Source organism: Dreissena polymorpha, chromosome 15 (genome assembly GCF_020536995.1).
Source record: "Dreissena polymorpha isolate Duluth1 chromosome 15, UMN_Dpol_1.0, whole genome shotgun sequence".
In the NCBI taxonomy this organism is placed as follows: domain Eukaryota; kingdom Metazoa; phylum Mollusca; class Bivalvia; order Myida; family Dreissenidae; genus Dreissena; species Dreissena polymorpha.
Window position 1 is genome coordinate 28,134,847 of NC_068369.1, and position 12,500 is coordinate 28,147,346.

The following is a 12,500-nucleotide window of genomic DNA, read 5'->3' on the forward strand; positions in this document are numbered from 1 at the left end:
ATATTAGCATGACCATTAATATCATCATCATCGTCAACAATTTCGTCGTCGAAAATCGAATCTGTATAATGCTATTTATAACTGTTTAACAAAAAATAATAGCATCTGCGCAATGTGGGTTACCATTTCATTTTGCATGTTTCGGTAATGGATCATTCAAATAGCACTTAGATGTTTGTTTGTTGCCAGATATAACGAAACAATAAACTACGATATTGATCTTAGATGCCTAAACCATGTAGAGAGTTTGAGGATACCACACACAAATGGTGCAATATGCAATTTGAAACTTGGAATGCATTCAAGCTTTATGCTAGTTGGTCACGTTGTCATGTTTTTTTATATAAGCATAAGCAGGTTGCAGGTCAGTTTCATAATTTTGTGCAATCTTCGGTTTTAATTAAACAAGGCTTGAATTTAGAATGCATTTTAACGAATGTTTATTTGTTCTTGTAAATTCGCTTTCAAGATGTATTCCTATGCAGATGACATGTTTTTTATTTTCGACGATGTAAATAGATTGAAATGTAAAATATTTTCTAAAAATGTGCAAACAAATCAAAATAGTTTACAATCGTTATGGAGAGATTTTGGAAAATGCGAATTCCAAGCTTTTTGAGGTTTCAAACAGTAGAAGATTGATTATCGAATAGACTTCAAAAGAACGAAGAATAAATATAAATAATCATATATAAAGGATACCAATGCTAATAAGATGATCCAAAATAGACGTTAGCATTTCAGGGAGGCATATCTACGATTTTAAGTGCGTTTTAGAGAATAAATTGCACATTAACCGTTTTAATAATCAGCATATTTAGTCAACATAATAATAATGTAACACAACAGTCACAATTATGCATTTTCTACACAAATTTGGAGACAATCCAACAATCAAAACATAAACAGAAATGTTTTTTCCGTGATATAAGCAGCTCAAAGGAACAGGTGGAAGCTCTTCAGTCTCTCGTAAAAAAAGGTGAGGACAGGATGGAGATATTGAAAGCAGAGCTGGAGAAATCTGCATTGGAACTAAAACAGACCCAGAATCGGATTGTCACGAATAAAGAGCAGTTTATACATGTACAGGACGCAAATCTCAAGGTATGATTATGGACAATAACCTGACCTGACACTTTGTTGTATTCATAACATATTATGTGATTTTGGTTAGGTTTTTCGTTTGGATTTACAATTTCTTTGAAAGAATAATTAACACAATATTGTTGCCTTAAGTGAAGGTACACAATTAAGCAAATGTAAAGTACTGCAATAATTAGTATAAGAACTTCATTGCAAAGTCAAACAATACTGATTTGCGTATATGTATGTATCTAAAATAAAATAATGCATATATTTAAACCAATAGCTTATCAGACTAAATAATCCATTTTACTAAGGGCTATTAAAAAAAAGAAATGTGTGGGAGGGGTGTGGACGCAGATGTAGTAAAATACGGTTGATTAGGCTGATAGATAGCATGGTTTTATGTTCATTATGATTGATGATTATTGTGACCGAGAACGCATTTACTGAGATTTTCAAATTATCAAACAAACATCTAAAACAAATGATATTTATATTTTGCTGTGTGCAGGGTATCATAGAAACCACTCATCATTACCAAATATATGGTTTTCTTATTTTTTTAGTGAGATCATACACGATAATTTATGATGGGGCAGCTAGTTATATATTTGTAATGAGCCTAAAGCGCCTTCTATGAGAATTCAGGATGCGCCTGTTAAGTATTGTTTAACACAAACGCATGTTCGTGTCTGAACACTGAAGACGTACTTGTATCTGCATGATAAAGCACCACACTTATAAAGGTCCCAATAATTGCTTCTTTACAGTTGCAAACGAGATATGAAGCCGAGAAATGCACCGCAATCGCATTGGAGAAAGAGAAGTCAGACATGATCATGAATCACGAGAAAGTGATCAACGAGAAAGAACTTTTGTTAAAGAGCCTGATGGTAAACGTCGAACAGGTAGCTTTAATGTCGTGTGTATATGATTTAGCTAGGTACAATAAACATCGGATCGTGTGTTTAGAGGTTATGATGTATACTCCCAGTGTGCAGCATCAACAATATTGTTAAACAAGGCTGTATTTGTGGATCTGTTCAGTTAAAAGAAACATTTTGGCCTATTCCAAAATATAATCAGTTGCAACCCAGTAGTCTCATGACGAATTTTAAGAACAATTGAAAGTGTAGTCTTATTCCTGTCGGAACAATTAAGACGTACTTTTATCTTAATGATAACCCATAACACTAATAAACGTCCCGTGTATTGCTGCGTTGCAGTTGCAAAAGAAATTGGAAGTCGAGAAAGGCATCGCAATCGCATTGGAGAAAGAGAAGTCAGAATTGATCACGAATCACCACAAAGTTGTCAACGAGAAAGAACGTTTGTTAAAAGGCCTGATGGTTAACGTCGAACAGGTAGCTTTAATATCGTGTACACAAGTTTCAGCTAGGTAAAATACACATCGGATAGCGAGTTTAGAGGTTTTATGTATACTCCCAGTGTACAGCATGATATATATGGTTAAACTAGACTGTATTTGTGAATCTGCTAACTGTAATGAAACATTTTATCATATTCCTGAATATAATCAGTTATAACCCAGTAGTATCATGAAGATTTTTCAGATCAATCAAGAGGATTGTAAGTGTATTTGTGTACATATCTGAACAATGAAGACGTACATGTATCTTAATGATAACCCATCACACTAATAAATGTCCAAATTATTGCTGCTTTGCAGTTGCAAATGCAATTTGATGCCGAGAAATTATGCACCGCAATCGCACTTGAGAAAACGAAGTCAGAATTGATCATGAATCACCAGAAAGTGGACAACGAGAAAGAACTTGTGTTGAAGGGCCTGAAGTTAAACGTCGAACAGGTAGCTTTAATGTCGTGTACGCATGTTTACTAGGTAAAATAAACATCGGATAGTGTGTTTAGATGTTACGATGTATATTCCAAGTGCACTGCATGATACATAATGTTAAACAAGACTGTATTTGTGGATCTTCTAACTCAACAGAAACATTTTATCATATTCATGAATATAATCAGTTATAGCCCAGTAGTATCATGACGATTTGTCAGATCAATCAAAAGAACTGTAAGTGTATTCGTGTTCGTGTCTGAATACAGAAGACGTACTTTTATCTTAATGATAACCCATCACACTAATACACGTCCCATTTATTGCTGCTTTGCAGTTGCAAAATAAATTTGAAGTCGAGAAAGGATCCGCAATTGCATTGGAGAAAGAGAAGTCAGAATTGATCATGAATCACCAGAAAGTGATCCACGATAAAGATATTTTGTTAACGGGCCTGAAGGTTAACATCGAACAGGTAGCTTTAATGTCGTGTACTCACGTTTTAGCTAGGTACAATACACAACGGATAGTGTATTTAGAGGTTACGATGCATACTCCCAGTGTGCAGCATCAAACATATTGTTAACAAGACTGTATTTGTGGATATTTTCACTGAAAATAAACATTTTATCATAATTCTGAAAATAATCAGTTATTAATCTGTAGTATCATGAAGAGTGTTCAGATGAATCAAGAGAAATGTAAGTGTATTCGTGTTCTTGTCTGAATACTGAAGACGTACTTGTATCTTAATGATAACCAATCACACTAATAAACGTTCCGATTATTGCTGCTTTACAGTTGCAAAAGAAATTTGAAGCCGAGAAATGCACCGCAATTGCATTGGAGAAAGAGAAGTCAGAATTGATCGTGAATCACCAGAAAGTGGTCTTTGAGAAAGAACTTTTGTTTAACGGCCTAAAGGTTAAAGTCGAACAGGTAGCTTTAATGTCGTGTACATATGTTTTAGCTAGGAACAATACACAACGGATAGTGTATTTAGAGGTTACGATGTATACTCCCAGTGTGCAGCATCAAACATATTGTTAAACAAGACTGTATTCGTGGATCTGTTTAGTGAAAAGAAACGTTTTCTTATATTCCTGAATATAATCAGTTATTACCCAGTAGTATACTGAAGATTTTTCAGATCAATCAAGAGGATTGTAAGTGTATTCGTGTTTATGTCTGAATACTTAAGGCATACTTGTATCTTTATGATAACCCATAACACTCAAGCACGTTCCAATTATTGCTGCTTTGCAGTTGCAAATGAAATTTGATGCCGAGAAATGCACCGCAATCGCATTGGAGAAAGAGAAGTCAGAATTGATCATAAATCACCAGAAAGTGATCAACGAGAAAGAACTTTCGTTTAAGGGCCTGAAGGATATCGTCGAACAGGTAGCTTTCATGTACTGTTCACATGTTAAGCTAGGTAAAATAAACATCGGATAGTGTGTTTAAAGGTTATTATGTATACTACCAGTTTGCAGCATCAAACATATTGTTAAACTAGACTATATTTGTGGATCTTCTAACTCAACAGAAACATTTTATCATAATTATGAATATAATCAGTTATAACCCAGTAGTATCATGAAGATTTGTCAGATCAATCAAGAGGAATGTACGTGTATTCGTGTTCATGTCTGAACACTGAAGACGTACTTTTATCTTAATGATAACCCATCACACTAATAAACGTCCCATGTATTGCTGTTTGCAGTTGCAAAAGAAATTGGAAGTCGAGAAAGGCACCGCTATCGCATTGGAGAAAGAGAAGTCAGAATTGATCATGAATCACCAGAAAGTTGTCAACGAGAAAGAACGTTTGTTAAAAGGCCTGATGGTTAACGTCGAACAGGTAGCTTTAATATCGTGTACACAAGTTTCAGCTAGGTAAAATACACATCGGATAGCGAGTTAAGAGGTTTTGATGTATACTCCCAGTGTACAGCATGATATATATTGTTAAACTAGTCTGTATTTGTGAATCTGCTAACTGTTATGAAACATTTTATCATATTCCTGAATATAATCAGTTATAACCCAGTAGTATCATGAAGATTTTTCAGATCAATCAAGAGGATTGTAAGTTTATTTGTGTACATATCTGAACAATGAAGACGTACATGTATCTTAATGATAACCCATGACACTAATAAATGACCAAATTATTGCTGCTTTGCAGTTGCAAATGCAATTTGATGCCGAGAAATGCACCGCAATCGCATTGGAGAAAACGAAGTCAGAATTGATCATGAATCACCAGAAAGTGGACAACGAGAAAGAACTTCTGTTGAAGGGCCTGAAGTTTAACGTCGAACAGGTAGCTTGAATGTCGTGTACGCATGTTTACTAGGTAAAATAGACATCGGATAGTGTGTTTAGATGTTACGATGTATATTCCCAGTGCACCGCATGATACATAATGTTAAACAAGACTGTATTTGTGGATCTTCTAACTGAACAGACACATTTTATCATATTCATGAATATAATCAGTTATAGCCTAGTAGTATCATGAAGATTTGTCAGATCAATCAAGAGAAATGTAAGTGTATTCTTGTTCGTGTCTGAATACTGAAGAAGTACTTTTATCTTAATGATAACCCATCACACTAATAAACGTCCCATTTATTGCTGCTTTGCAGTTGCAAAAGAAATTTGAAGTCGAGAAAGGCACCGCAATCGCACTGGAGAAAGAGAAGTCAGAATTGATCATGAATCACCAGAAAGTGATCCACAATAAAGATATTTTGTTAACGGGCCTGAAGGTTAACATCGAACAGGTAGCTTTAATGTCGTGTACACATGTTTTAGCTAGGTATAATACACAACGGATAGTGTGTTTAGAGGTAACGATGCATACTCCCAGTTTGCAGCATCAAACATATTGTTAACAAGACTGTATTTGTTGATCTTCTAACTGAAAATAAACATTTTATCATAATTCTGAAAAGAATCAGTTACTAATCTGTAGTATCATGAAGATTGTTCAGATGAATCAAGAGAAATGTAAGTGTATTCATGTTCTTGTCTGAATACTAAAGACGAACTTGCATCTTAATGATAACCCATCACACTAATAAACGTTCCAATTATTGCTGCTTTACAGTTGCAAAAGAAATCTGAAGCCGAGAAATGCATCGCAATCGCATTGGAGAAAGAGAAGTCAGAATTGATCGTGAATCAGCAGAAAGTGGTCAACGAGAAAGAACTTTTGTTAAACGGCCTAAAGGTTAACGTCGAACAGGTAGCTTTAATGTCGTGTACATATGTTTTAGCTAGGTACAATACACAACGGATAGTGTATTTAGAGGTTATGATGTATACTCCCAGTGTGCAGCAGCAAACATATTGTTAAACAAGACTGTATTTGTGGATCTGTTCACTGAAAAGAAACATTTTATTATAATCCTGAATATAATCAGTTATTACCCAGTAGTATACTGAAGATTTTTCAGATCAATCAAGAGGATTGTAAGTGTATTCGTGTTCATGTCTGAACAATGAAGACGTACTTTTTATCTTAATGATAACCCATCACACTAAAACATGTCCCAATTATTGCTGCTTTGCAGTTGCAAATGAAATTTGATGCCGAGAAATGCACCGCAATCGCATTGGAGAAAACGAAGTCGGAATTGATCATGAATCACCAGAAAGTGATCAACGAGAAAGAACTTGTGTTAATGGGCCTGAAGGTTAACGTCGAACAGGTAGGTTTAATGTCGTGTACACATGTTTAAGCTAGGTAAAATAAACATCGGAAAATGTGTTTAGAGGATATGATGTATACTCCCTGTGTGCAGCATCAAACATATTGTTAAACAAGACTTTATGTGTGCATCTGCTAAATGAAAAGAAAAAAGAAGCAAATTCCTGAATATAATCAGTTATTACCAAGTAGTATCATAAAGATTTTCATATTAATCAATATAAATGTTAGTGTATTCGTGTTTATGTCTGAATACTTAAGACATACTTGTATCTTTATGATAACCCATTACACTCAAACACGTTCCAATTAATGCTACTTTGCAGTTGCAAAACAAATTAGAAGCCGAGAAATGCACCGCAATCGCATTGGAGAAAGAGAAGTCAGAATTGATCATAAATCACCAGAAAATGATCAACGAGAAAGAAATTTCGTTAAAGGGCCTGAAGGATAACGTCGAACAGGTACCTTTCATGTACTGTTCACATGTTAAGCTAGGTAAAATAAACATCGGATAGTGTGTTTAGAGGTTATTATGTATACTACCAGTGTGCAGCATCAAACATACAGTTAAACTTGACTGTATTTGTGGATCTTCTAACTGAAAAGAAACATTTTATCATATTCATGAATATAATAAGTTATAACCCAGTAGTATCATGAAGATTTGTCAGATCAATCAAGAGGAATGTACGTGTATTCGTGTTCATGTCTGAACACTGAAGACGTACTTTTATCTTAATGATAACCCATTACACTAATAAACGTCCCATGTATTACTGTTTGCAGTTGCAAAAGAAATTGGTAGTCGAGAAAGGCACCGTTATCGCATTGGAGAAAGAGAAGTCAGAATTGATCATGAATCACCAGAAAGTTGTCAACGAGAAAGAACGTTTGTTAAAAGGCCTGATGGTTAACGTCGAACAGGTAGCTTTAATATCGTGTACACAAGTTTCAGCTAGGTAAAATACAGATCGGATAGCGAGTTTAGAGGTTTTGATGTATACTCCCAGTGTACAGCATGATATATATTGTTACACTAGTCTGTATTTGTGAATCTGCTAACTGTAATGAAACATTTTATCATATTCCTGAATATAATCAATTATAACCCAGCAGTATCATGAAGATTTTTCAGATCAATCAAGAGGATTGTAAGTGTATTTGTGTACATATCTGAACAATGAAGACGTACATGTATCTTAATGATAACCCATGACACTAATAAATGTCCAAATTATTGCTGCTTTGCAGTTGCAAATGAAATTTGATGCCGAGAAATGCACCGCAATCGCATTGGAGAAAACGAAGTCAGAATTGATCATGAATCACCAGAAAGTGGACAACGAGAAAGAACTTGTGTTAAAGGGCCTGAAGTTAAACGTCGAACAGGTAGCTTTAATGTCGTGTACACACGTTTACTAGGTAAAATAAACATCGGATAGTGTGTTTAGATGTTACGATGTATATTCCCAGTGCACTGCATGATACATAATGTTAAACAAGACTGTATTTGTGGATCTTCTAACTGAATAGACACATTTTATCATATTCATGAATATAATCAGTTATAGCACAGTAGTATCATGACGATTTGTCAGATCAATCAAGAGAAATGTAAGTGTATTCTTGTTCGTGTCTGAATACTGAAGACGTACTTTATCTTAATGGTAACCCATCACACTAATAAACGTCCCATGTATTGCTGCTTTGCAGTTGCAAAAGAAATTTGAAGTCGAGAAAGGCACCGCAATCGCATTGGAGAAAGAGAAGTCAGAATTGATCATGAATCACCAGAAAGTGATCCACGATAAAGATATTTTGTTAACGGTCCTGAAGGTTAACATCGAACAGGTAGCTTTAATGTCGTGTACACATGTTTAAGCTAGGTACAATACACAACGGATAGTGTGTTTAGAGGTTACGATGCATACTCCCAATGTGCAGCATCAAACAATTTGTTAACAAGACTGTATTTGTGGATCTGTTCACTGAAAATAAACATTTTATCATAATTCTGAAAATAATCAGTTATTAATCTGTAGTATCATGAAGATTGTTCAGATGAATCAAGAGAAATGTAATTGTATTCGTGTTCTTGTCTGAATACTTAAGACGTACTTGTATCTTAATGATAACCCATCACACTAATAAATAGGGATGCAAGAGGTTACAAAAATCAGTAACCGGTTAACCTTTTGCCGTAACCGGTTATTAACCGGTTAACCGAAACGCTATAGGTAGTTTCAATGTTAGAGTACATAAAAACTTCATACCGCTCGAACCGCTCTATAAAAACGAAAGTAATTTCTAATTTGAGATCGCTTGCGTCATTATTTTTTATTGGGCCGCTAATATTACGTTCGCGTCATATCGCTCACAAAAAGGTGTGTTTCTTTGTTAATTATGTTTCCATTTTTAAAGCTCAAATTGACCTTATATTAATATGTTTTTTTCCTTTCTGGTTGACGTAAAAAGGGTCATGTGTTTTAACGAATCCGCATCTCTATATATTGGATAATTGCATATTTTCAATTATTTTGTTATTTGCATTTTAGCGTCTTTAGCCGAATTATTATCGTTTAATGTTCATTTTACATTTAAATGTGGGTAAAATAAAGAGCACAAATTCAGATTCTGAGTTAATTTTTTATTAACAGTTTTAGTTCTGTCTGCAGATTTGAGGTGCCGCCATGCAGTTGAATTGTTGCACTGCATAACAGACAAGATGCAGTGCTCTTGTCTACCGATTTTCTGAAGTGTTTCCATACCTCGGACGGTAATGGTGGCATCGTTGGTGACGTAAATTACAATAATGATAGTAATTTCTCAGAAGCAAATACGACGTTTACTCGACAAGATTTTAACTACGAATGCATTTATTCAGAAAATTGTTTCTTATAAAACACGGTATTTTCGCGAGCAATCAGTGTTGGATATTGGTTAACAAAACATCAAAAAAAGCCGTGCATTGTCTAAACTGTTTTTTATCGCGATTTCGATAAACGTGTCAATTACGTCTTCGCTAATAGCCCCCACTCCCCGCAGTTCGCTAGTTAAATTTCGCGAGTCAAACAAAACAATGGTGCCAATTATCAAAACGTACCCCTATTTGTTATCATAAAGTTATTGATTTATTGCTTAATTGCTGTGTTTGTTGACACGTTATTTATTACCGTCGACTGTGCGGCATGTTGTTTTAACTAGTCGCCAACGCAATTTGGCAGTATGTCACGCGAAAAAATTAAAAACGTACAAGTTATTCGATGAAAAAAAAAATATAATCAAATATATTTTTCAAGGTTAACCTTTTGCCGAAAATGTAACCGGTTAACTGGTCGTTCGGTAGGTTAACCGGTTAACCGGTTAACCTCTTGCATCCCTACTAATAAACGTTCCAATTATTGCTGCTTTACAGTTGCAAAAGAAAACTGAAGCCGAGAAATGCACCGCAATCGCATTGGAGAAAGAGAAGTCAGAATTGATCGTGAATCACCAGCAAGAGGACTTCGAGAAAGAACTTTTGTTAAACTGCCTAAAGGTTAAAGTCGAACAGGTAGCTTTAATGTCGTGTACATATGTTTTAGCTAGGTACAATACACAACGGATGGTGTATTTAGAGGTTACAATGTATACTCCCAGTGTGCAGCATCAAACATATTGTTAAACAAGACTGTATTTGTGGATCTGTTCACTGAAAAGAAACATTTTATCATAATCCTGAATATAATCAGTTATTACCCAGTAGTATACTGAAGATTTTTCAGATCAATGAAGAGGATTGTAAGTGAAATCGTGTTCATGTCTGAACAATGAAGACGTACTTTTATCTTAATGATAACCCATCATACTAATACATGTCCCAATTATTGCTGCTTTGCAGTTGCAAATGAAATTTGATGCCGAGAAATGCACCGCAATCGCATTGGAGAAAACGAAGTCGGAATTGATCATGAATCACCAGAAAGTGATCAACGAGAAAGAACTTGTGTTAATGGGCCTGAAGGTTAACGTCGAACAGGTAGGTTTAATGTCGTGTACACATGTTTAAGATAGGTAAAATAAACATCGGAAAATGTGTTTAGAGGATATAATGTATACTCCCTGTGTGCAGCATCAAACATATTGTTAAACAAGACTTTATGTGTGCATCTGCTAAATTAATAGAAAAAAGAAGCAAATTCCTGAATATAATCAGTTATAACCAAGTAGTATCATGAAGATTTTCATATCAATCAATATAAATGTTAGTGTATTCGTGTTTATGTCTGAATACTTAAGACATACTTGTATCTTTATGATAACCCATTACACTCAAACACGTTCCAATGAATGCTACTTTGCAGTTGCAAAACAAATTTGAAGCCGAGAAATGCACCGCAATCGCATTGGAGAAAGAGAAGTCAGAATTGATCATAAATCACCAGAAAGTGATCAACGAGAAAGATATTTCGTTAAAGGGCCTGAAGGATAACGTCGAACAGGTAACTTTCATGTACTGTTCACATGTTGAGCTAGGTAAAATAAACATCGGATAGTGTGTTTAGAGGTTATTATGTATACTACCAGTGTGCAGCATCAAATATATTGTTAAACTAGACTGCATTTGTGGATCTTCTAACTGGACAGAAACATTTTATCATATTCATGAATATAATAAGTTGTAACCCAGTAGTATACTGAAGTTTTTCAGATCAATCAAGAGGAATGTACGTGTATTCGTGTTCATGTCTGAACACTGAAGACGTACTTTTATCTTAATGATTACCCATCACACTAATAAACGTCCCATGTATTGCTGCTTTGCAGTTGCAAAAGAAATTGGAAGTCGAGAAAGGCACCGCAATCGCATTGGAGAAAGAGAAGTCAGAATTGATCATGAATCACCAGAATGTTGTCAACGAGAAAGAACGTTTGTTAAAAGGCCTGATTGTTAACGTCGAACAGGTAGCTTTAATATCGTGTACACAAGTTTCAGCTAGGTAAAACACATATCGGATAGCGAGTTTAGAGGTTTTGATGTATACTCCCAGTGTACAGCATGATATATATTGTTATACTAGTCTGTATTTGTGAATCTGCTAACTGTAATGAAACATTTTATCTAATTCCTGAATATAATCAGTTATACCGAGTAGTATCATGAAGATTTTTCAGATCAATCAAGGGGATTTTAAGTGAATTTGTGTACATATCTGAGCAATGAAGACGAACATGTATCTTAATGATAACCCATGACACTAATAAATGTACAAATTATTGCTGCTTTGCAGTTGCAAATGAAATTTGATGCCGAGAAATGCACCGCAATCGCATTGGAGAAAACAAAGTCAGAATTGATCATGAATCACCAGAAAGTGGACAACGAGAAAGAACTTGTGTTAAAGGGCCTGAAGTTTAACGTCGAAAAGGTAGCTTTAATGTCGTGTACACATGTTTTAGCTAGGTTAAATAAACATCGGATAGTGTGTTTAGATGTTAAATGATAACCCATCACACCAATAAACGTCCCATTTATTGATGCTTTGCAGTTGCAAAAGAAATTTGAAGTGGAGAAAGGCACCGCAATCGCATTGGAGAAAGAGAAGTCAGAATTGATCATGAATCACCAGAAAGTGATCCACGATAAAGATATTTTGTTAACGGGCCTAAAGGTTAACGTCGTACAGGTAGCTTTAATGTCGTGTACACATGTTTAAGCTAGGTAAAATAAACATAGGATAGCGTGTTTAGAAGTTATTATGTATACTCCTAGTGTGCAGCATCAACCATATTGTTAAACTAGACTGTAACTGAAAACAAACATTTTAGCATATTCCTGAATATAATCAGTTATAACCCTGTAGTATCACGAAGAATTATCAGATCAAT

The 12,500-nt window shown here is 34.9% G+C and overlaps 2 protein-coding genes across 3 annotated transcripts in view; one reads left to right on the forward strand and one right to left on the reverse strand.

The window, feature by feature from the left end:
- LOC127860712 (uncharacterized) overlaps nt 1–12,500 on the reverse strand; it is a 372,542-nt gene that overhangs the window by 160,055 nt on the left and 199,987 nt on the right. The window lies entirely within an intron of this gene.
- Nucleotides 1–12,500, forward strand: part of LOC127859639 (myosin heavy chain, cardiac muscle isoform-like) — a 36,876-nt gene that overhangs the window by 9,597 nt on the left and 14,779 nt on the right. The window contains exons 9-28 of the mRNA XM_052397145.1: nt 933–1,104; nt 1,857–1,994; nt 2,313–2,450; nt 2,777–2,917; nt 3,243–3,380; nt 3,707–3,844; nt 4,172–4,309; nt 4,635–4,772; nt 5,100–5,237; nt 5,563–5,700; nt 6,027–6,164; nt 6,493–6,630; nt 6,956–7,093; nt 7,419–7,556; nt 7,884–8,021; nt 8,346–8,483; nt 10,048–10,185; nt 10,513–10,650; nt 10,976–11,113; nt 12,161–12,298. Of these exons, the coding sequence (XP_052253105.1) occupies nt 933–1,104; nt 1,857–1,994; nt 2,313–2,450; nt 2,777–2,917; nt 3,243–3,380; nt 3,707–3,844; nt 4,172–4,309; nt 4,635–4,772; nt 5,100–5,237; nt 5,563–5,700; nt 6,027–6,164; nt 6,493–6,630; nt 6,956–7,093; nt 7,419–7,556; nt 7,884–8,021; nt 8,346–8,483; nt 10,048–10,185; nt 10,513–10,650; nt 10,976–11,113; nt 12,161–12,298 (2,797 nt within the window). The remainder of the gene's footprint in view (nt 1–932; nt 1,105–1,856; nt 1,995–2,312; nt 2,451–2,776; nt 2,918–3,242; nt 3,381–3,706; nt 3,845–4,171; nt 4,310–4,634; nt 4,773–5,099; nt 5,238–5,562; nt 5,701–6,026; nt 6,165–6,492; nt 6,631–6,955; nt 7,094–7,418; nt 7,557–7,883; nt 8,022–8,345; nt 8,484–10,047; nt 10,186–10,512; nt 10,651–10,975; nt 11,114–12,160; nt 12,299–12,500) is intronic.